The 26,199-nt window shown below is 33.8% G+C and overlaps 1 protein-coding gene across 1 annotated transcript in view; it reads right to left on the reverse strand.

Moving 5' to 3' along the window:
* FBXL17 (F-box and leucine rich repeat protein 17) overlaps positions 1-26,199 on the reverse strand; it is a 284,489-nt gene that overhangs the window by 79,253 nt on the left and 179,037 nt on the right. The window contains exon 7 of the mRNA XM_065744235.1: positions 14,964-15,040. Coding sequence (XP_065600307.1) covers positions 14,964-15,040 — 77 coding nt within the window. The remainder of the gene's footprint in view (positions 1-14,963; positions 15,041-26,199) is intronic.

Genomic DNA, 26,199 nt, shown 5'->3' on the forward strand with positions numbered 1-26,199 from the left:
ACATGAAAAAATCACAACCAAGGACATATTCTGATGTTAGTATCACAGCTAAAAAGAAAATTATTCCTCATCACAAAAAAGGAGCTATTTCTGAACAGAGTATTCATCTTTTTTCAAGAATTAAATTAAAACAGAGGACATAATAAGCCATATCATATGAACAAATGGTTAAAATTTACAAAAGCTTAGAAAAATTTCTGCAGGCAAATTAGGAAAACAGTAATTTGGGGGAAAAAAAAAGAAAAAACAAAGAAAATAAAATATGGAGAGGAAGCATAATGCCTGCTCTGTTTGTTACATGCCACACAAAAATCCATGGAAAAGCTGAAGATTGTAATATCACAGTAAGTGGAAAACAGATCTAGACACTGGTTATAGGTTCTAGTTTAACTTCTTCAAGACAGCAAACATTCTTCGTATGTAGCCACACAAAGTTACCTATTAGAATATCAAGTAGGCCTAAGATGGACAAATACTAGAAGGGCTTATGAAATCAAGTGGTTGCTAAGAATATAAAAGAAACTGGTAACAAAAACAAATTTCTAAGTCCAATCAATTACCATAACATGACAATCTTCCTGTCAGTATTTGCACCACATGGTCAGCAACACTGTTTTTTCAAAATACCAATGCAAAATATACAGAGCTATGAAATATAATGGACTTTACACTGCATCAGACAACAAGATATTCCGTGGCTTCAGAACACAGACCTCAACAACTTTTCTTCTAAAGCTGCATTAACACCAATCTCATACAGCATACAGCCTAGGAAAAACTTCTGAATTTATGATGCATAAATGTCACTGTTCAAAATCTAAACATTTTCTACTTTTTGGACACCTATCATAATAAAAATAAAGTTTATTTAATATGTCGAGTGGAAGAGCTTATCAAGAGCATCGTTACATTCTCCTTTTCTGGGAGCACCAGAGAAACTGAATGTTGTAGGAATTCAGCATTCCTGTGCAGGAAACAAGATTAAGCTGTGTGTGTATTCTGTCACCCAAGCAAAGTGGCCTGGCTGTCCCCCTCATCCTTTCACAGAGCCTCTGCCTACTATTCCCACTCCATACTTACAGTTCCTCCTACTTCTGAGATCAAATTACATACACTTTAATGCATGACTACTTTCCAGCCTTAGCATCTCCCATACCATTATTAGTTTCCTCAAGGGTCTCATCTCAAGAGCTTGCCACAACACAGCCCACACACCTCTAGCTGTAGTTACTTGCTATAACTTCATGCAAAATGATCCAACTGCTATCAAACATTTCTACACCCCTTCTTCTCTGTTATTACCAAGGAAAACGAGTACAACCTGGCAGCATCTGAGCAAACTTGTTATCTTGGCTGGCTCTCCAAAGAAAATGTGGTTTGGCTCTGAACTTCGAAGGAGGTTGAAAGTTCCTATGTTGTCCTTACAAAAATGTTAGGAAAGAGAAAAGAAAGCATATCTATATAAGAGGGCAACTACAGTCACATTCTGTATACAATGTGACTGAAATTCAGAAATATCATAATCAAAATTTGAAAGGGACAAAGTTAATATTTAATTCCAAATCCCTTCAAAGCCTGGAATCACAGAATTGCAGGAGTTGGAAGGGACATCAAGAGATCATCAAGTCCAGGCTCCCTGTTACAGCACATTCCCTACAGTGGGACTCACAGGTAAGTGTCCAGATGGGTCTTGGAACATCCCTGTAGAAGGAGACTTCACAAACTCCCTGGGCAATCAGTTCCAGTTCTTCATCACCCTCAGCTGTCATGACTCGGGTTGAAATCTCCAGAACAGAGCCAGTATGCACGACAGACCATTAACGGAGTTGAAAGTTACCGTGATCTCAAGCAAAACAACGAGGCAGAATTTGAAAAACTTTTACATTATCGACAAAAACTTTGAAAAACAGACAGAATCGTTTTTGAGTTCAAGAACAGCTTGGGAGTCCAACTGACAGCAAAAATACACCTGTTTTTCTTTTTTTCCTCCAAATTTTGGCTGCACACATTATTTGCTGTGACTGAATGGTTTCAAGTTCTTTTGCTTTTACTCCAACACATCTAATGCTGCTTTTATTCCCTGTGTCATACCATCAGATGTTCAAAATTTAAAGTCTGTGTCAGCAAAAAAAAACCCAACACAGCTTTTCATCTTTCACAAATCTATGTGCACCAACACTCACTCAACAAAAGACCTGTCAGTGGCTCCATTATCAAGTACAGTAATAAGCTTAACATTCTGTGTGCACTTCTAAGCCACTTCCCTTAGGAACTATACAAATGCTTCTTTGTTAAATCTTGATTCAAGATTACGGACATTTTATCTGCAAACTGCGAGGAGCTTCAAAGTTTCTACCACTGGAATCTTTGTAATCAGGTGAGTGACAATACACAAAGTTGCAAATACGATGAGTAGAGAATAGTTAGCATCTTAGAGAAGAATCCGAGCACAGATGTGGATACTTGTACCTACTCTATTGAAAAAAAAAACCCACAACCAACAGAACAACAAACAGCTTTCACATGCTATCTGAAACAATGAATCTTCTCAGATAACCCATTTTTTCAAACTCCATGAACTCAGGAACTGTTCACTCGTGAACATGGGTTGTCTCATTAATCCCAAAGCTTCCCAAATTCCCCTTCTTTTCCTTTTCCTTTTCCTTTTCCTTTTCCTTTTCCTTTTCCTTTTCCTTTTCCTTTTCCTTTTCCTTTTCCTTTTCCTTTTCCTTTTCCTTTTCCTTTTCCTTTTCCTTTTCCTTTTCCTTTTCCTTTTCCTTTCCCTTCTACCTTCCTTTCCTGTTTCCTTTCTCTTCCCTTCCTTCCCCCTCCCGCCCCCCCCATTTCTCCTTTCTCTCTTGTCCTTACTCCTTTCCTGTTTCCACTTTAATATAATACGCTTTAATATGAGATTCAGGAACGTCAGAAATTTGAAACATGTTCTGTGCCTTCATATTTCTGATATGTTTCTCAAAGTTGTTTACAATTCAGCATTTTACTTCTTTGGCACCAGAAGCAATATTTACAATTGGATGAATAGAGGTAAATATAAGAGGGTGCACCTAATTTATGCAGTCCATTTCCCTTCCATTAGAGACCTTCCTACTCCTAAAATCAAATTAAGTAGTATTATGCATTAGCAGAGAGTAATCAAATTGTATTTTATTTTACCAGAAACAATACATAGTTTGCCTTTTTATTTTGATTAAAGACATACCAAGAATGCATGTGAGGAAATTCAGCAATAACGTACCTTATTTATAAGATGTCCAGCTTCGTTACAAATAAGTCACGTACATTGAAAATTTATTTTAAACTGACATTTACTCTCTTTCCTTTTGCCTTAAGGATGTGTGATAAAGGCTTTTTTTTTTTCATTTGTGATAAAATGCAGAAAAGTGCACAAAAATGGCTGTTAGTACTGTACTTCACATGAGATCACAAAAAGATTTTGCGAAGCTACAGAGGCAGGGATCCTTTCAGCCTCTTTTGCAAAACCTGGACAAAACCTAACTGGCCATAAATCATAAGCTCATAAGAAAAGATGGATTTCAGGGTGAGCAGAGGGAGTAGAGACTTGTATGAATTAGGTTTCTTTTGCTTTACAGTCTCTATTAGTTTCAAGGTGTACTTGTATATTTATTGATTAAAGGACAAAACGTATTTTTTTCTTCTTCTCGTCCTCCCACCACTCCCCCCACTAACAGTGTTTGATCAGAATGGTTTCTTAATTCTCCTTTAATTATCTGACAAGAACAGAGTATGGTAAAGAAAACAAGTTCTATTTACATAAAAACTGTTGAACCATGTCAAGGAAAAATAAAGAGCTGATCCATCTTTCTAATCTGTTTTTTCTCCTTTTTTATCATAGACAAAAAACTGCTCTATCAAAAGAGCTGTATGTAGGCTACACATGTCCAGCCTGCCCTCTTTTTGTCCTCTTTTTTATGCCTTACTACTTACATTAACTATATTTTATATTTTACATGTGCTCCAAGACAATTCCTCTTCAATCAGTGCAGCCCAGGCAAGCCAAAAGGTTGGACCGTCTTAAAATGTATATTTAGAAAGAACAACGTTCTCTGTGAAATTATTCTGTTACAGGGGCTTGTACTCTTCTTTTTTTGATGATGCCTTCAAATTAAAAAAAAGCACAACAGACACTGTCACTCTTATTGAGAAAAGTGAATTACGTAAAATGCACACATCAAAGACAAGGGAGTGCAATTTATATATTTTTTTGTACTTAGTCTTTCCTAAAAGCTTGGCTCCAAATAACTTTCTAACTTAGCATCATCTTTTTGCTTAGCCATCCAAATACTTGAAGGATCCCATGTTCCCTGTCAGCAGTTCTGGGCTCCTCCATACAGCCAACCTGGAGGCACTTTAAAAATAGGTTTGCAAAAAAAGATCAAGCAGAGCCACAGCAGAGCTAATCTGGCAATAGCCCCAACCTTTTTGCAAGAGCAAACTGGATGACTAAAGGAAAATTTTTCTATGATTTCTTGATCATGTTTTACAAATAGGCTAAAGTTTACGTTTAGCTTGGAAAATCCTACTGAAGCTGTATTAAATTAGGTGCTTGAAAATCAAGATAAAATATACAGATTAGTTACTCAATGAAAACACAGGTAAGGGAATGTGAAATCTGAAATTGTGGTACTGTTGACAAGTTGATCCTCATTACTATTTGAGTTGGTAGAAATAAAAATGAGTTACAGAATTTCTAAACACAAATTTCACACAAGATTACTAATACTACTGATGTGGACCTATCCCAAGGAACATATATGCTGCCATAGCTGAAGCAAAGACACATACTGCTACTATATTTTTGTATTAAAGTTATAACTCAAAATTTCAGCTTTGATCTCAGTGTTCTCAAATCCTGATAGTATTGATAATTTCTTCTGTGTTTTATCACTATTTTAAAATCCAGGCCTGGCAGTACTAGTAAGCTTGTAAGTTCCTAAACAACACTGTAATAGTATCAATGACTATTTAATGACTATTAAAAAAAAGTAAAAAAAGAATAAAATAAAAAAATAAAATAAAAAAATCCCCGACACCTACTAACAGGAGAAAAATAAATAATAATGATGTGTCCAGACTATTTAAATTTTTTTGAAGTTTGTAGTATTGAATAACTATGTCTAATAACTGACATTCACACTTTCCCAATACATGTATTTTTTTAAATGTTTAAATGTGTTGTCATGAATATTGTACCATGCATCATTTAAAAAATATGAATAAAAATATGAATAGAAGAATCCAAATGGTCCACTTAAAAAGAAATTCATTTATTTATATAACATTGTTCAAGAACATCCTTCACTTACTTTTACTTCTTTCTCTTGCTATAAGCTAAGCTGCAGGCATATAACCTTATGGAAACATTTTGTTAAACTTCTTTATTAAGCATCTTAAAGTAATATAGTTCAGTATGTAGAACTTAAAAATAGGTAATTAGGCCTAGTCAAGAGAGTGCTCATATTATTCTTGCCTTTTGTGGGAAGATACTTGATATTTCATAATCATACGATTTATGAGGAAATAAAACCCATAAATTTGGTGCTACTTTGACACTAAGTTTTCATATAAAACTCTTCTAATTCTAGGCAAAATAAAAAAAAATTCAATTTAATAATTTTTGAAAGCACAAAAATTACTTTCCATTCTGATTACTTATGACTAAAAGTCATGCATGTCCCCTACATCAGTAGCTTCCGTGTTCTGTCATACTATGGTGAGAAATCAAACAGTTGAAAAAGAAAACATACACTTGCTATATATATCTTCATGGTGAGTGAAATCAGCTTATTTTTCACAGAAAAAATTAACTCATAATCACTGCTATTAAATGAATGCAGTGCTGAAGTACCAGACATTTTACTTAATTACCTAAAATATATTTTAGATTCATTCTATGTTCATAGATAAGATGGTAAATTTGACCATTTTTAATGCTGTTAATAAGGTTTTAAATCAATATTTACAATATTACTGTGATAGTAGGCATTTGATTCTATTTATATTTTAGGGAAGTATATCGATATCATAATAAGTACTTCTTCCAGGCATTTAAATACAAAATAAATTCATTGTCAGGTATCTACTAATGCAATTTAATTATATAAATGATTAATGAAAAGAAACCTTTCTTAAATTTTAGCATTCAAAATAATCGCAATATTAGCATTTCTTCAATTTAATCGGCATACATTTTTAATGGTCAGAGAATGATCAAAATGATTCACCACCTCAGTAATCTGAGTGGTACTGAGTACTCCAGAACCATCTAAGAGAAATTACATAACAAAAAGGCAATCCTACCATCACAAGATAACATTTTCAGAAATTTAGCTTAAGTAATCGTGCTGTAACTTGTATATTATTTGCAATGAAGTTTGAAGAGCTGCTCTCATTTTTAAGTACTTGGTAATGAACTCTCTGTTATGAAGGCAGCTTGAAGAAAACACTTAGGCAACACTAGAGTAACAGTGTATTTTAAAATGTAATCTGTTAAATATATTTGACAGAGCATTAAGAAGGAGATCATAAAACTAACTCCTACAAGTTTGAAGAAATAAAGTGAAACTGCAACACAATACAACAAATTTGAAATACAGTGGAAATAATTACTTGAATGATTACACATACCAACACAATGTTTATATCGTGCTTACATGGAAAAAGATTAAACAGAATATTTCTTTTGTTTCTGAATTCTGATTTCCTCTCACATACAAAAGATCGAAGTACTGTTTGTAGATTTACAATAATGATATTCCCCACTGAGGGGTATAGGTTATATAAAACCACTTTTAAAATTGCTAATATATGGGTTTTTGTTTTTTTGGAAGGGGACTGGTAATGGCTGCTTGACAAATTAAGTGGTATATGGGTAAATTTTATATTAATTTGAAAGTTAGATGAAAAATAAAAAACTAGACTACAACAGTGTAGTAATTAGAGTAATTATTAGTATTTGTCAGAAAATATTAAATATTTTAAACATTTAAATTAAATTACATTCTAATCAAGAAAGAAAGACTCTTATTACATGTATTTTGACAGTTGTTTTTCTCAAATCCATCTATCACAGACTGAAAATCAAATGTTTTGTTGAGAATGTTACTGTCCACTGCAGTGTGAAATTAATAGAAACCATGTGAAATAGAAGTCTAAATAGAAAACACAGAAAGTCAAACAACAGCACTTTGTTTGTGGATTTATAAAAATACACAAAAAATAATAATGATAGGGACTCCAATGATTATTATCAAAACTGCATGGTTTATAAGTAAAAAATTGTTTTTCCCTTTAAATTGGTGCTTAGACGCAAACAATTTGTCAGACTTAATAATTTCAAAACTGCTCTTACCATACAGCAGCTCAGTGAAGATGCCCTTAACACACTGCTCTCAATGCAGAGAATAACATGCACTCTGAAGGAATAAAGCTTTATGCTATATTCTAAAGGTCATGTAAAACAGGAATCTCAAATATTTCAATAGAGCAGGAGCTAGGTCCTGGGGTAAATGAAAATTCACTATTATAGTACAGTTTTCTAACACAGGAAATACGGCAAATAAATAAAACAAGAGTGTGAGAATGTATTTCTGGAAATATACATAGAGGTGGTAGCTGTTTCAACTTTTTTAATGTTATTAAGTAAATTTTCTGACTTGATTCTCATAAATAAGGTGCATTTTGCCAAAGATTAACTGAAGCACCTCTCAAAGAGAGATAAAAAACTACAAAATTAAATTTTCTATTACAACTGATAAAGTACTGCCAAGCCTGTCAAACAAAGAATCAAAATAACACCCCAAAATACTGTTAAATCTTCTCATGGAAGAAAGTGAATGAAATCAGCAGTACCCGTGCATCTCCCTACATGACAGACCAAACCCACATACAACACCTCTCCATTTTTCACATTCAGAACAGCCACCTGGGAACAAACTGTGCACAAATCATAGGCTTCTGTTCTGTGCATGTTGATGATTCAAAAGTGCATCTACATTCAGCTTCCCCCAACTGGCTATTATGCTACATTATTTCTAAGGGTACAGGTTAAGGGGTGCAATTCATCATCCAGCATGACAAAAAACAGTTGAGAAGTCTGGCTCATCTCATAAAGAGAAAAACCTTTATTGTAGGACAAAGGATTTGCAACTGTCTGCTATTTGAGGAACGTGCTGTTGCTGTAATTTATCTCACTGTATGGGTCATGAAGATGCACAGTGGTGTCTCAAATCAACTTTCAAAGAAAACTGCATGGAATTTTCATGACATTGGGAATACTCCTAAAACTTACACATACTGAAAAAGTTTCTTCGTACTTATGAATTAAATGGGGTTCTGAAAATTTCTTCAAGGGCTTATTATTGTTATTATTATTACTTCAGTGATCTCTTCGGAAGAAGTTCTTGACTTCATCTTAACAATGATTCCTATTGAAAACTCCAGACAGGTGAGTAATGTTATCTTTTCACTCCATGAACACTCTTAACAGATCTAACATGTCCTCTGATAGGTCCTAAGCTCCAAACATACTTCTCTCTTTCCTCACAATAACAATCCTCTTTGTTTAAATGTTAGCAGGATCCCTTATGCACAAAAATTACGTGAAAACATGCAAATCTGTATATGAACAACTAGTCCAATCTACAGCTTAATTTAAAACAATATAAAAAGCCCTAGGAATGTAAAAAATGAAGAAAGCAAGCTGAAAAATGTCGTTACAAAAGCTGTATATTCCCTAGTTTTTTCTTGTATTTAGAAAGAAACATAAAGTGGTTCTGAAATACATGAAAAGACTCCAAATCTTCACTGTGCACACTGTGCAATACGAACTGTAATGACTCAAAAAGAGGAAGGGATAGTAATACTCTGTATTGTTGTTTTGTTGAATTATGTAGCACACTGTAACCACCTTCTATTGCTAGAATAAGCTTTCATTGATCCTTACAATAACTGGAGTTTCAACAAAAGTAAGAAGTGGAAGCTTCAGAATCCTGAAAGAATGTTAAGCAAAACAAAAACCCTTTAATAGATGTTTGACATTTTGCTGAGGAGGGAAGTAACATTAATGCATACAACCATCCAAGAGAAGATACATAACAAAAAGCAGAAAGAAAATGATTTTGTGGAAAAGTAAATTAAGATAAGAAATGAATACATCTATATACTTTTCCCTTCATATACAAAATAAACAAGTACTTTAAAAAGCTATTAAACATAATTGATATGCACATATACAGAGCTGTACATAACATACAAAAGACTAAAGATGAAAAGGAAGGACCTGATCCTGAAGAGATATTCTGCACATCTATCCAAAGGCATGAAGACAATCCTTAAGCCTAAAGTGCTTGAACACTTTGAGCCACTAGAAGACTACAAGACAGAAGAAACTACGCAAGAGACAGAAAAACTTAAGAAGAGAGAAATCAATTCTGAGAAAAAAAAATCAGGGCAAAAAAAGTCAAGGAACTCAATATATCAGCAATTCAGAACAGTTCTGAAGGATGAAATGGAAGTGATATTTTTTAAATGACCTAAATTAAACAAGAGACTGGATAATAAGTAATGTGTGGCAAGGACCTTTTTTTTTCCTTAAACCCAGAAAGGCATTTACTACCTGCTCCGCTGTGTATATGCATGTGTACTGGGTTTATCCCACAAATAATGTATTTCTTTCCAAGTAACTCTATTCGAAACAGATGTTATTTTAAAAACAGAATCAAGTTCAGAAAGACAATAATCAAAATTAGAAAAAGAACAGTTTTAGTGAGATCAAGCATTACTGAGAATTGACCATCCAAATGAGAAACAAAGTTGAAATATTCTTTTGCAAGGAAATACCCAAAGTATGCTTATTCTTTATGATTTACATGAACAATACTAAATAGTGGAGAAAACTCAAGAGACTCTCATTAGACATATCTATGTTATTCATAGGAAGATCTGATACTTTGATAATTAAAATCTTTTTTAAAATAGAAAGTACATGTAGTTGATACCATAAAAACACCAGAGTTCAACAGCATCTTGAAAAACTAATTTAACCCTGTTAGCTGTGTCTCACTTCTCAGAAAAGAACTCTTTTTTTAACAAAAAGGAAAAAAAAGCACAACTTCCATTTATATTTTATCCTGTGATAGTTTGACTTGACGTGGTATGAACAGTTATCCCTCCAGACATCTATTTTTAAATGTTTTGTCCCATCTATAAAATATTAAAATGGAAAGGATATAATTCAATTACAGTTTGCTGAAATTCCTTTTATTTCGCTTAAGCTACTGTTGTTTTTAGTTTCTTTCTTCTCAAAGAAGAAAAACCTTTTTAAAAAATCATGTCCTCAAATAAAACAAAATCAGTAAATGTCAAAAAGGGGCAACACGAGAAAGAAGTATTCCCAACTTTAGAAAACAAAAAGGCTAAATATCTAGAGAACTCTTTTTCAGTGTTCAAAATTCTAAAAGAATGTGCAAAATACCTCTCAATTTAGGTGCTCGTGCTAAGAATTTCATCCAAAAAGCTCTGTGCAATTATTTAATAGCTAGAAATAAATTAGGCAAAATTCAGAACTACTAGGTAGTAGACATCATGCAAGACAACAGAAATAACAAGCTGACATCTTCTGCAGCTCACAGGACATGAATTGTCATCAGACAAACGTATTCCCCAAACTGTGTTAATCACATTTCTACTAGTGACAGTTTGGATATTTATTTTTTTCAGAGACTTCTTAAGTGATCTCTCTCACCACAGAGATGTAGCAGGTACTGATTTGCAGCCATTCCATCCTAACTTTGAAGAGCCATTGTTGCTGCTGTTATCTTTTCCTTACTAGAAGCCTATGGTTTAAATTTTGCTTGAAACGATTTTCTGCATACAGTCAAAAAATGACTAGTCCAACTATTTTTGTGACGTTAAACATCGTAGACTTTTATTTTTCATTGCTGGTAAGAATGTAGGTTCCTTTTTAGTTCTGCGTAGCATTACTGCAAGTGCAGACCCTTAAAACATACCTAGTCTAGTTTCATATGCTAGCTTCTTTTCATCTTTGAATACAAAATCTCACTTTTGTGTTTCAGAAAGCATAGCAATCCGCACCCTCTACCAACTTTATAAGTAATAATTTGCTTAAAACAAATTCCCAACACTAAGTATATCAATAAAACCCAGAATCAAGGCATAAAATTGAAAAGACAGTTACACAATTCTATGTGTGCTTGCTGCCCTGGCTCACTGTTATACATCCTCACATCAGACTAATTCATTTGACACATAGTCTCCCCACAGCTGAGAAATCCTAGCTTCCTTACCAGATCTTAGGAAAAGCTTAAATACAAAACCTCCTATGTTTAAGTAATGTTAAGTTTGTGACAAATCAACAAAAGGCAGGAAATTCAAAGATAACACTGACACCCCATGCTTTATTCATGATTGTTTAACAAAAGAGGCAAATGATACGAGGAACTAATGTCAGCTTTGACTTCACTCGGTCTGTGTTCCTGGGCAAACAGGTGTTTATCTTCAAGATTATACTAATTCAGTCTCTCCTGTCAGTCTACGTAAATGCTACTGATTATTTAGTGTTGAACAATAAGTTTAATATAACAAAATTTAAACTCTCGTTCAACAATCTAGCATGTAAAATTCTAACAAAAATGGATTTTTTTTTTAAATCATGTTGGGCAATCATAAATTTTAAACATCATCATTTTATCAAGTTTTCATTAGTTACTGAAGTCAATTTGTACCTTTTTGTAATGTAGTGCAAAACAGAGTAATATTATTTTATTTATTATTTTATTTATATTTTTAAAAATATATTATTTTTTTACTCATAGATTAATAATTTTTTGCATCCACTGATGTTTCAATTCTTCTTTGAACCCTCTTCTCTTGTATAATATAACCAAACATATTTCAGGGTAGCGACATGTCAGAGAAAGTAATGCAACCTATTGCTACACTATCAATGTGCAGAGAATTTTAACTATCAGTCTTCAAAATACATTCTGGTAGTTTTATACTATTTGAATATTATAGATAGACATATAGATAGCTAGATAAGACACACACACACACACAATCTAGTTATTTTGTTGTACTACTTTACTATATAAGGAATAATAATTAAAGAAAATGAAATTACTGCCATTATGAAGGTCACATAGAATAGTCTTTCCTAGAGTACATGAAATAAGATCACACATACATACCTGCACATTAAGAGCAAGGCAATATTTTCACTTTTTTTCCTTCTGTTTTAAGATTATTCTTATTACTTTTCTGTAATTATCTATTTAAATTCTTTCCAATATCTCAAGTGTATCTTTCTTGGAAATTAGCAATATCACTTTCTTTTTTTTCTCCAGTTGAACTGCTAAGCAACCATTAACTAGCAGCCATAATACCCAGGTAACCACTTTTGCATTATCAGCTGACCAGTTTCAAAGTCAGTTTTTGAAATCCCACATCTCTGTCCCACTAAGCTGCAAGGAACATGCTCACCAGCCCTAGGTATGTTTTAAAAACTCACAGAAAATATCTACAGTAAGAATTAAAGGTCGGTGTCAAGACTGTAATTTCCAAAGTGAAGACAACTACATGATGCTTAATGTATCTCTACATACAAAATACATATATTTACAGACTCAGGATTATTAAGAACATCAAACAAACAAAGTCACATATGGATCTACACTCCCACTCAGTCACAGACTCACCAATCTCTGGATACAACTTACCCACTTCCTTGTGGAAGTCTCAACAACTATGCCTGTGAAGCTGCAAGTCTTTGTGAGACTGGCAGAGATCCAATAATATGATCCCACAATAAGTCAGGCATACAGTTTTTAGCTGATTTAATCTACTTGCCACAAATACAAAGAGGATATGAGGGCCTGAAAAGGCTCTGAGGAAGAGAATGGCTGCTCTTTCCCTTTGTGGAAAGGAGGCAGCTTCTTAGATAAAATGAAGATCATCAACAAACTGAACTTACAGCACAGTAAATGGAGCTTGTTAATCAAATTTTCACCTGTTACCACAATGTAATCTAAGGCAGGATTTTGACTTCCTGAGAAAGTGCAAATTATAAATTCTACCTTCCTGCATTGTTTATTTTGTCTTCTCAGATATCATGAACAAATGAGTACAATCATGACACTGGAATGCTGAAGATTATAATGATAATCAATTGGTCTTAACAACTGCATCAAAATCGGTCAGTATCATAAATGTTTTGCTGGACTGCCTACTGATGCTTACTAAAATTATTTAATTTTTAATCAAAAGGTAAGACCTTCTCAACTGTCAACTTTTTTTTTTTTTTTTAAAAACCCAGTAACTGAATGTAATAAGTTGAATGACTGCAGAATCCAAAACATAAGTGACAGGTTAAGTGTTAATACACAGAAGTCAAAAGAAGCTCAGGTAGCATGAGTAGGGTTGCCAAGTATGATGTAAATGCTAATGATATTTGCCACTCATTCATTCTGTGAATTGCACCATCCACTTTTCATCCACACCTGGACACTTATCATTTTTTCATAAGCAAGAGTTTCCCTGTACTCAGTTTCTTTGCTTCAGTTTCTCAGTGTGTATTCTCCTACACTGATGTTTTTATTTTTATTTTTATTTTCCCACTAACTGCAGTCAATGAATGGTGAAATAATTCTGAGAATACTGACTCTCAAGCATTGGAGTCCATTCTTTCTGACAGAATAATTTCCACATGGGTGTCAAAGTCAGCAGGGACAGGAAGCAGAGCTAGTAGACCTATAGTACACAAAGAGACAGTTTCACTTAGAAAACATATCCTCTACCTCTGGCATTATAGCAGTGAAAAGAAACATCTGCACTGTCTCTTGGAGTTCTGTGGAGAGAATCCCCTTTCGTGAAATTCCAGCAGATTACTGCCACTCACTGATTCACAAATTCACCTCGACCAAGTGACAGGAAGTCAAGAAAATCTACATTTACAATTTTGACAGGATCTATTCTGCTCATGGAAGAATAAATAACTGCAGATCAGAGAAAATGGTGGTTCTGGCCCACTCTACCTCCGGTTCAAATACTGAACTCTGCAGAGGAGTATACCCTTAAGCACCCATGCAAAGTCCAGTAAAGTACAAAATCTGAAGGGGTAAATAAAAGAATGAGTTGTGACCACCGGCAAGGTAATTTATCACTTTGACATAGTAATTGTTTATAAAAGCTATGGGATAAAAAGTTAGAATGAAAAAGTGAATGAGAATCCAAAAACTCACAATGAACAGCTCAAAGATATGAAAGTTTGTAAATCCTACCAAAATTTTGATGGCTAAGTGGGAGTTCAGTATTTGAAAATACGATTTTACTGCAGAAATAAATGTCTTAACTGACAACAGGATGTTATTTGAAAAAAAAGCAAAAAAAACCCCAAAATACCACACAACACAACAGAGCAAAGTACCCTCTGCAAGTACACTTATGTACAAATGAGTTTTCCTGTATCGAGTATGAATTACACTTCTGTCTGGTCTATCAGACAAAAAACATACTTCCTAAAATGCTTCTCATAAAAGCATTTTTAAGGGGATCACTGTGTTCTCTTAACATACACAGCCTACAAGAGGCAATCAATTCACCATCACCATTGCCTGAGTATGCTTTCACAGCATCTTAAAATGCACATACCTTTTGTGATTGTCTCTCCAGATTTCCAGGACAATTAAAAGGACACAATACCCAGACTTCTCAGCAAATGCCAGTTCAAATAAGCAGCACTTTACAGCACATACGTATACATATCGACTTTTATATTTCTTATCACAGATCTTTTTAAGAAGTCAAACGTCCTATTTTTATGGGTAAAAGTTTTGAAAATGTGCATTTATACATTTCCAACAGTTTAACAGAGTCCCTATAAAACCTAGTAGAGTAAAAATGTTACATACCATAGTCAGTGATCTTGCAAGATACTAAATACAGTTCTTTCAGGTTCTGTCCTTCTTTGGCTATCACCTCCACACACCTGGAAGAAATATACAGTAAAATCACAGTTAAAGGACAATAGATAATTTTTAAAAAAGAAGAGCTCAATCCACAGCTGTAATATCGTGAACCTCAATTTCTTTATTTCCTAAATTTATCTGCACAATTCACTGAAAATGCATATGGCAGCATGCACGGAGAAAAACAATACTGTAGGTTGAATTATTCCATATTAATATTCCTATAAGTTTTTCAATATGTGGATTGCTTGAATAAAAATCATTTGGAAAATAACAGATATGCTAATCAGCATTTCTGTATTAATGTGTAACATTGGAAAGTTTCTCTTGCAAGATCTAAGCTTTGGGAGTTTTCTTCTAAATAAGAACTATGAATGCATTTTAATGGGGAAGAAAGACAACACAACGCTATTTTAAAATCATGTATACATTTCTTCAGTGAGTTTTTTAGGAGTCAACATTCATTAGGTCATTAAATACTACTTGTAATTGCTGTTCTATGGTATACAAAGCTACAGGGGAGGTTTATATTAGGTGATAGAAGAATTTCTTCACGAAGAGTGTGATCAAGCATTGGCTGTCCAGGGAAGTGGTGGAGGCCATATGGTATTTCAGTGACACATGGATGTGGCAATGAAAAATATGATTTAATGAAAGGACTCAACAGGTCATGGTTTTGGGTGGACTTATTGCACTCTCTTGAAGGTCTTTTCCAACCTTTATGATTCTATGATTCTACAGAAGCTCTATAGGTGAGAAGTCAGCTGATTTGTTTGCCTTATGAGAACTATGACTACTTTTCAATGAAACACAAAAATTATTTGATTTCCTGTAAGAAAAAGAAACCTAGAAGGAAGAAAAACACTAAGAAAAAATAGATTTTTTTTTAAATAGTAGCTTTTTATATACTTTTCACCATTTCTACTGAAGTTTTATATGCACAACTACTACTTTTACAAATGCATTGTTTACAGTGCATCACTCCAAACACCAGATCATACAACTAAGTTTTAGTCCCATAAATATAAAATGTGCCACTTCGTTGTTCTATCAGCTAAGGTGATTATTATGTTAGTCTCCATATACAGATCATTTTAAAAGAGGATTTTATAGCATAAATCAAAAGCATTTATTCTGATCCTGTTTATCTGTTATCTGATCCTGGTAAACTGTTTAATTTTCAGAGTGATTCAGTCACAATAATCAGTCTTGACTCTTAAACAAATCTGCCCACTCTACACCAAAATTAAATAACTTCCTAATTTGGGGAAAAAAAAAAAAGATAAAAAGATCATCCTGAATCTGTCATAAGTTTTTGAAAAAGGCACCTACGTCCCCCAGGGCTTTTTTTTTTTATCCACTGCTACCAATAAAATACTGTTCATGCTGCCAATTTTAAACTTCAAAAGCAACCGTTTAATTCTTAAAGATTCCAGAATACAATTACTTAATCACAGCCCTTCAGATGTATTTGTCCTCTGCCTTCTTCCTTCTAAGATCTAGAACAACTACTATTAATAAAATATCATGCCTCTGACGGAGTACCTTAGTCACAGTTTCTTTATCATTAGTACATATTTTCAGAAGACCTTTGAAAATTGTCTGAGCCTCGTATTTAGAAAATTTTGGTAATGCTTGTCCTTGAAAACACATCTTAGTTTATAACACAGACAGGAGAAAAGTATTTGACGCAGACCATCCTGACCCCAAATAAAAACAGAGTCAACCTCCAGATTCTTTACTCATTTAATGCAGACTATCTGCTAAGACAATTAACAAACATGATAATTATTTTTCTTTTAAAAAGAAGACAATGCTTTCTAACAACTACAAAGTACACAGAAAATGTCTTTTTTTCCCTTAAGACATAATTTTGAAAGAGATGCTCATCATCTTTGTTAACTGGCTCACAGTGATTTCTTCAGACAGTGTTGGTTCTAAGAGTTAATTTTTTTTCAAATGTCTTGAGTAATTTAAACCCTATTATTAGTTATATATTAGATTCTGGACTTAATACTCTTCACTTCCTCTTAAATGGAGAAAAAAATGTTAAAAACCTCCAATCTTATTCAATTTTAGCTAGTTTCAATAAGCAGAAAAAATAAGAAGAAAAATAAAAAGTAGATTAGAGTATCTCACTTCTTGTAATTGTTTCAAGACAATAAAATCACATAGCAACTGAAACAATGAGGCAACAACACTTCTGGTTTGGAGTTTGAAAATTTTACAAATTTATTTAGCAATTTTTATTAACCTGCCTAAATTGTACTAAGTTCAGTTTTAATTTCCATTACCCCTTCTATGGATCATCCATATATACATTAACTCACAGTAACAGAAGAGGCACTTTATATGGCATCGTTAGCCACTGCCCTGTAAGGGGTCACACAATACATAATTATTAGTAACTGATTCCTTTACAACATATGGAAAAATAAGAGTTCTTTTATACTTATTACTTTTATCTTTTTAATCATTGTTAAACGTGACAGGAAAGAAAAAGGGTAAAAGAACAAAATGATATTAACCTTTTCCAGAAAGCAAGGATCAAGTCATGATAATTTTGTTGTTATAATCCATCAAAATTATATCCTATGATTGTCACATCTATTTTTTGAAGTACATATGTACATTCTGTTGAATTAGACAAATCTAAGGTGGCATGTGTGTGTGGTCTTTTAGAGTATGAATTTTAAAAACACTCATTTTCTTAATGTTTGCAATATCGATTGCAACAATACCTAAACCAAAATAAATTTCTAGGTAAAGAATAAGTCTCATCTTAATACATCAGAATAATACTGCAAAAGAGATGTAAAGTTACTATTTAAAACAGTAGCAAATGACAGAGTTATGCAAAAAATAGATAAACAGACCCCTGAAAAAAAGTTGAAGCCTCCCGGCAGCTGACATGAAGCAACTATTGTGTGCCAAGGCAGAGAGAAGAAGAAACTTTTTCAGACTCTCAACTGAAGGGGACTGAACAGACTTTTTCAGTTCATAAGATCAGTTTTAACAAATAAAAAGAACATAAACACCAAGATGAAGGAAACAGATATTTCTATTATATTTTTCCTCCAAATTATTGAAAAGCAAATATTCTTCCAGGAAAAAAAGCGATTTTCACACTCAAAATAAATTACAAGAAATGATCAAAGGGCTCATCAGCTAAGGGCAAGGGAAATAAGATTAAAACGTGAACTTGGAAAGCATGTAAGTATGAAAATATATGAATGACCAAAACACAGATCTCCTTTTATTAATTCTGTATTACACAGAACCATATAAGACGTGAAAATATCAAAACAATGAACATGAAGTACTTTAGGAATGAATACCTATCTCATTTAACCTGAAAATATTATCTAACAAATTATTATGCTAAGTTTTTCCTATATGCACTAAATATTTGATGAAGGCTGTTCTCTGGTAGACTGGTGTGCAATTCAGTTTTATTGCATTTGATTCTAAGGGTAAGAAATTAAAATCATACAGTATGCAAATGTGGAATAGCAGAAACTGATTTCACAGAAAAAAAGTCAAACAGTATTTCAGAGACTAAGCATGTAACTAAATACAAATATACCTAACACTAACTTAATCTAGAGCTACAAAACAAGAGATGTTTGTAGACAAATAGGCCTCACTCACTACTTCAATTCTGAATGCATTTACACCGCAGCACACCAAAGTTCAAGTTATATTCCCAGGATGAAAACCCTCTTACTATAATAATTCCTAAAAATATCTTCCTAATCGAGAAACTAAGCAAATTTCACAAAGAAAATAGTATTTCTACAATGTTGCTAAAATTCTGACAATTTACTTCAGGAAAAAAACCTTTCAATCCAGGTTAGAGAAACCATACAAATTTACATGGAGTACATGTGAATGAATACCAGACCAAGCAGACTACTTTCACAAGAGTGACAGTTACAGGCATAAAACTCTCCATAAGCAAGTCTCTTCTGCATGATTGAGAAACTGTTAAGTCTACTGAAAACTTGTAACTTAGGTCTATAATTTTGATGGCTTCCACATATGCATCTGTACAATTAATTTACCAAGTCAAGGTTTCTGACATTCCTTGATGTACTGCAAAAAGCAAGTGCCTAAGAACAGTGAAAAAACTTGATCAACAAGAAAATGAATCACTCAGAAAGTATTGTCTTCCTTGAGCCAATTGAGCTTTATGGTTTTTTGACTTGTTTAAAGTTAATGAATTAAAATAAGAAACTTTTACCTGTAAGATTCAAAAGATTTTTGAATCACATCACAACTGTCCCTTCTGTTAACACATACAGCTTTTATTTTTGGTCTGTTTCTAAAAACACTGGAAAATCATGTTTGTGACAACTGAAAGGAGCTAATGAGAAAACATGACTAGTGTATTTGTTATGTAAGTGGTCCTGGGAGACCTTGTTATAGTCTGAGATGTTCTTCATCCCTGAGTGAAACTAATTAGAGTTGCCATACACTGGTTAAGAGATCACAACTTGAGGAAGCAATTTGCGATAACTGTGGAAGTTTTTTTGTTTTTGTTTTTTAACTTTTATAGAGAAGAAAAAGAAAGGTATCATTGGAGGGATATTAACACACTCCCTTGGTAACATTCAAAACGAACATCCAATTGTTTATATGGTTTCTTTGCATTTGATAGGCATAACTCCACTCTGAGCAGAAAAGTGAACACTTCACTACTCTTCGAAGCATAACCACAACTGGAAACCAAACGACATCTAGCAAAGAACAAGAACTCAGAAATATGTAATAGAAAAACAGAAATCTTTCATAAGAAAGAAATAAGACAGGATTTCTAAAATGCTTGTAGTTCAAAAGTTAAATTTGGATAAAGATGAGTAGCTGCACACAAAATAGTCATCAGTTTTGATAACTTAATTTATATGGAAGGCAATACTGCAATAGCATAACAAACAAAACAAAACAAAACAAACAAAAAAAAATTGAAATAAACAAACAAAAAAAGCACCAGCAACAACAACAACAAAAAAAGCACCTTACCACAAAAAGCAAGTACAGAATCTTAAAACACTGATTTATTGTTAGGACTTCTGCACAGATAAGGAATAAATAGGAAGGCTAAAATAGTGAAAGAACTTCTATATAACTGAGAGATGTTTAAAAATTTGTAAATCCTCCAAAAATAAATGATGAACTTAACAGGCTGTTGAATATTTTGTCTTGGTTTGAGATTTTATTTATCATATTATTTATATCATGAACAACAGTACAAAATGTATGCTTTCTAATACTTTTCAAGAATGAAAGGCATCATTTTAACTTGTCTTTACTTTGTGATATACTGACCCAAAATCTTTACTGCCATTTTAATGTTACAATTGCATTCAAAATATGTATTTTTAATTTGAACATTAAGAACAGCATTCATAAGAAACAGTACTAACCCGAGAGAAAACAAAACTGCTTAACATTTTCAATCAAATGTACAAACTGAACTTGAAAAGCACTTTTCATTTGGATTCAATATGCAAAGTGTCAGTAGCTACACAAGTTAACAGTAATTATCTCAGGGCAGTCATTAAGTTCAGATTAGCAAACTCGCATTCTTTAGAAAATCAGTGTAATTTAAAAATTGATTTACCAAACCGTTTTCCTACTCAGAGCTCAGGAAAACAGATAAGCTTTTTTTTCTTCTTTTTCACACTGAAACGCACAAACTACAGAGGTAAGGGCAGATAAGTCCCACAGAGTCTGCTTGCGCTTTACACTACTCAGATGCAGGTAAGCCCCAATCAAAATTACACAGATAAATTAATCAGCACTATGCTCCAGCTATTATGCTGTGCTCCAGCTATTTTACCCTGTCTTTCAGCAATAAATATCTATTTTCAAATATGTATTAGAAGTCTTATCTAAAATTAAACGCCTTTATAATTCCCGTTACCCTGACTGTACGTTAAGCCAGCAAGCAATTAAGCCAAGAAAGGAGAGATTTAGCAAATTATTTAATTCTGCTATCTGGTATTTACATATAGTAGTATTTCAGGTGGCCTTTGGTTCCTTTCTGACTTGGAGGAACTAGATATCATAATGGATTTAGCTGAAATAAACAACTATGAAAAATGATTTTATTCTAAAACCCTCGTGAATCTGATATCCCACATCTAATCATGAAAGGGTCTAGGAGATAATTAAATGGTAAATTTTTTTCTTTCCCTCCAAAGAATCTTAAATATTTTGGAATTCAGATACCAGATGAAAAGACCCAGTTGATACAGCACTTCAAATACTCACTTAAATCCATTATAATATCTCACCGACTGTTATAAACCAGAACTGTTAACTACAGGCAAGTCAATGCACATTTCTTAGCAAGACGGTTTGTATTACAAAAATAATGAATTGCTTTTTCAAATGTTTGATACTGGTAAATACTTGAACTAAAGGTACAATACAGCTGGACTACTGTTCCATTTTCGTGTAGGTCCAGTGAAAACTAGTTACATATATACAGCTTTTTCCCCACAGCTGATGTCCTAATAGCAGTGCAGAAGTAACTATCAATTCAAAAATACACAAACATACGGATATAGAAAATCTGCACAGAAGCTACAGAAAGGATCAGGAAATGGAAATCACAGCTTTTATTTCTGTGCATATAAGCAGATCCTTGTGAACTCACACAAGCTACTTTATCTTCCATTGCTTCCTTTTAATTTACTTAAGTGCAACTAAAGAGTACCTAGGAGTTGTGCTGAGATTAAGATGCTGAAGGTGTATTTTGGCCAGACCTTTAGTTCAATGACCGGTAACTTATGCTGCACATGGCAGCCCAGAAACAGGCCACCACACTGCTGCAATTTCAGAGGAGCACAAATGAGAGGAGATGTTCAAGAAAAAGAAAGTGTAAATTATGATCATAACTCTACTGGTACAAATCACACAGGGCCATAGGATAGCATAATTGTAGCATTTCTTGCATGGAAAAACAGGGCTTTGAACAAGGGTAGCCTTACCTTTTCACAACCTGTTACAGGTTATATTTACTTCCTTAAAGCCTCAGATAGTCTTGGTCCTTGTGACATCTCATTAAGGTATAGCTTATAGAATAAGAGTATTCATAACCAATTTCCTCAAAGAAAGTTTCTGAATTTAACAGTGAAAATATGAAATAGGAACTCTATTTCCCAAAAATGTTCTTTATGCTAGTCAGAATGCTTGGATAAATGTTAAACACATATAAAAATGCAGAAAAAAAATTGTTTGGTCTTTTTTTTTTTTTTTTTAAATACTCAGTGTTAACAGAACACGGTTTTAGACTTCAACAAAAACTGCACAAATGGAAAAAAGATGTTACCATATTTACTGCTGGATTTCCAAACAACAGAGTTTAACATTCATTAACATAAATACATAAAAGCCCTATATAAGTTTCATAAATACTCTCAATTCTATTCCGAGAAGCAGTAGTATTGTTAAGAGTTAAAATTGTATTAGATGAACAAGTTTTACAGAGAGAGGTAATCTCTTTCATTAGACAGCAATAAAAGTAAAATCTTCTACAGCATATGAAGAAGATTTTCTGGAAAATTCTCCCATCACAAGATCTGATTTTTCTTCTCCATAGTGAACAACATTTGAGTTCGTACAGATTTCTTGCTTCTATCAAATGATGTTAGAGCAGGTAGAGAGCCCAGATAATCAAATGGAAAAATATATGTAAACAAATCCAGTAATCATCATAATTTGTGTGTATTTGAAAGCGATTTCAGGTCCAGGATCTTTACACTCTAAGAATTAAAGCAAGTTGGGAGATCTATTGCATTAATTTAATGCTGTAGATATTATGAAACTAAAGAAAGAAAAAATATCAAGCTCAATGCAATTTTGGACGCTCACTATAAAGGAGATATTACACAATGTAAACAATAACTGAACTCTAAACTCAGACTAAGGTCTAACCCAATGTGTAAACATCACAACAAAGCTTGTGCATGAAATTAGATCTATTACATAGAATTTCCACTACCAGAAATTTTCTAATGTACGATTTCTAGCTGAGACAAAAAACTCCAGGTCTCCTTAAATCTTCAAAATTGTGACTTGCTATGAGATACTATATAAATCTTGGTAAGAATGCCAAAGTCCTTAGAAACTTTACTTTAACCTAGAGAGAAGGCACTGAGATTGCAGTGCAATGAATTTTGCTGGAAAAAAAAAAATGCTCGAAGGCAAATTCCAGTACTTCTTCATTAAATGATTATGCATTCCTTTCCACAGAGCTGCGTGGCTAGCATTTCTATTACTGGTACATTGCTTGGAGAAAGTCAGAAAAAAAAGCTTGATGATACTTTCTATGTTTAGTATTAAGCAAAGTATTCATCCTTCAGGTCAGGTAAGATACTAGCAGTATTATTTATTTGAAACTCAGAGAATACCATTTCTTTCCGTGCATTAAAATCTTAATAGATTGTCAATTCTCTTTTCTGAGTATGGATTTTTAATACCATCTGATAGTGTATGATCTTCATGTAATAGTACTCATGGAATAACTTCTAATGCAATCTTGCTGGAAAATAATCTGGCTAGACAGGGCATTAGAGTATGCTGTACCCTTTTAAACTACTGACAAGACATGGCAATTTTCAGCACTTGGATAAGTGCTAACTGGGTAACTCACACACAGTGAAACAAGGAAGACAGATGTTTGTATTACTGATTTTAAACATCACCTCAAAATCAACCAGAATATTAATCCATGTTGTTATCAAAGGTAAAAATAAATTGTCTCAACAGGTTAAGATCTATAAACTAGCATTAAAACTTTTAAATAAGTCATGCTTCTTTAGAGTTATGTCTAAAACATGGATTTGCATTTTTATCATGGCAGGTATGTCATTATGGAAAATTAGCTTTATTAACTGAGTCTGAATGTTCTGACTAGTTCTGCTCACTAAGAAAGTGCAGTTTTCCACATAGTTGCACAGCTGCAGAAACAACTGTTTGTCACCTGGAACCTTTAGCATATTTGCAGAACTGAAATATTAAAAAGGACATGAAAATAACAATATATCTTTATATGATGTTGCAATAGAAGACTTACACAGTAAGAAAAGGAGCAAATATTTTCAGTCCCACCTGCCTTAGGGTTTCATGAGTCTTGTTGAAATGGTTCTAATTTTGTTAGGGAAGTGAGCATGCTCATAATTATTTTTAAGTGGTGTATCACTTAACTGTTTATATTTGTTATATAAGAAACATACTCTCAGTGTTATTTGCCTTACTTGCATCTGCAGACAATGTCTCATTGACAAATCCAAAACCTGAAGTTAAAATCTAATGAAATTCCTGCAACTAGGTTTAAAAAAACATAATTAAGAACAACTACAAGGACTTTGACTGGAATTCTATGAATTTGATAAATTTGTCCTCCTAACCTATTGGAGCAGTTCAGAAATCATCATCTTATAGCTACACTTCTCTGTTCATTCATCTACATATACTAAATCTTGTTGTAGTTTAGATGGTTTTCCAGCAAGCCTCAGCTAATTTTGCGCTGAAACAGAAAATAAAAAGTTATCGAATTCCTTAACATCTCTTTCCTTTGACAATGATTATTACATTCTGCTGCAATACAAGCTGAAGCAGCTTAAAATGATTTCTTAAATTGATCCAACTGGACCCACAAGGGTGCAACTGTTGAACCATTTGAAATTCCAGTCAATTAGAATATACATATTAGAAAAAGCCACTAAAGTTCTGTGGGTTGTATTTTTGCTTCTCCAGAGAACTCAAATAAGAATTATGCTATATATTCATAAATCACTATGTGTAAACATAACTCCACAGAATTTTTAATAAAACACTATTAACAAAATATTTTAAAACATTATGAATTAATATATTACTTAATTGCTGACCTGTCTCCCTACTTTTCTCCAATAATATGTTTAAATTAGAGTTAATAAAAGCCACACTAATTTCATTCACAACTTTAAATATATATTTCCATTCTAAGTATGTTGCATTCAAGTAATAAATGTTGCTAGTGGTTGAAACTTTCCAAAGAAAGGGCAATGTCATTACATTAGTCTTAGCTCCAAAATTTGTCAGTCACTTTAACCAGGTCAAACTGAGCTGGAATTGCCAGTCTTTCTGTGTAAGTCATTTATGTGTAAAAGTAATACAAGCACATTTCTTCACTCACCAGGGAAGAGGGGGAAAAAGCAAAGCAGTTAGTGTATGCACTTGATAGGAACAGTGGGAAGCAGAAAAATATTACATATTTTCCATATGTGCAAGTCTGAGAAATCACAGAAGGCAAAACCTGGCTTTCCACTTACACTACCAGTCTACTATTGCAATGCTATAGGCTTGGGGCAGAATGGCTTGAAGAATGTAGAGGAAAAGGACCTGGGGGTGATGGTTGATGCTCGGCTCAACATGAGCCGGCAGTGTGCCCAGGTGGCCAAGAAGGCCAACAGCATCCTGGCCTGTATTAGAAATAGTGTAGCCAGCAGGAGCAGGGAGGTGATCATCCCCCTGTACTCAGCTCTGGTACGGCCGCACCTCGAGTACTGTGTTCAGTTTTGGGCCCCTCACTACAAGAAGGACATTGAGGCCCTGGAGCGTGTTCAGAGAAGGGCAACAAAACTGGGGAGGGGTCTGGAGCACAAGTCTTATGAGGAGTGGCTGAGGGAGCTGGGATTGTTTAGCCTGGAGAAGAGGAGGCTCAGAGGAGACCTTATTGCACTCTACCACTTCCTGAAGGGGGGTTGTGGTGAGGAGGGGGTGGGCCTCTTCTCCCTGATAAATAACGACAGGATGAGAGGGAATGGCCACAAGTTGCACCGGGGAAGATTTAGATTAGATTTGAGGAAACATTTTTTCTCTGAAAGAGTGGTCAGGCACTGGAATGGCCTGCCTAGGGAGGTGGTTGAGGCACCATCCCTAGCGCTGTTCAAGAAGCGTTTAGATGAGGTGCTAAGGGATTTGATTTAGTAGTTGGGTAGGGATAGTGACAGGAGGATGGTTGGACTAGATGATCTTGTAGGTCCTTTCCAGCCTAGTGTACCTATGAACCTATGAACCTATGAGCCTATGAACCTATGACAGACAGCTAAGTAACCTAGACAGCAGAAGCACACTGATGGTCAGCTGGTGCAAGAAATATGCCCACTATTCAACACATCACTTT

This window comes from Cyrtonyx montezumae, unplaced genomic scaffold, assembly GCF_038088225.1.
Source record: "Cyrtonyx montezumae isolate F1298 unplaced genomic scaffold, pur_monq_1.0 scaffold_30, whole genome shotgun sequence".
NCBI lineage: Eukaryota > Metazoa > Chordata > Aves > Galliformes > Odontophoridae > Cyrtonyx > Cyrtonyx montezumae.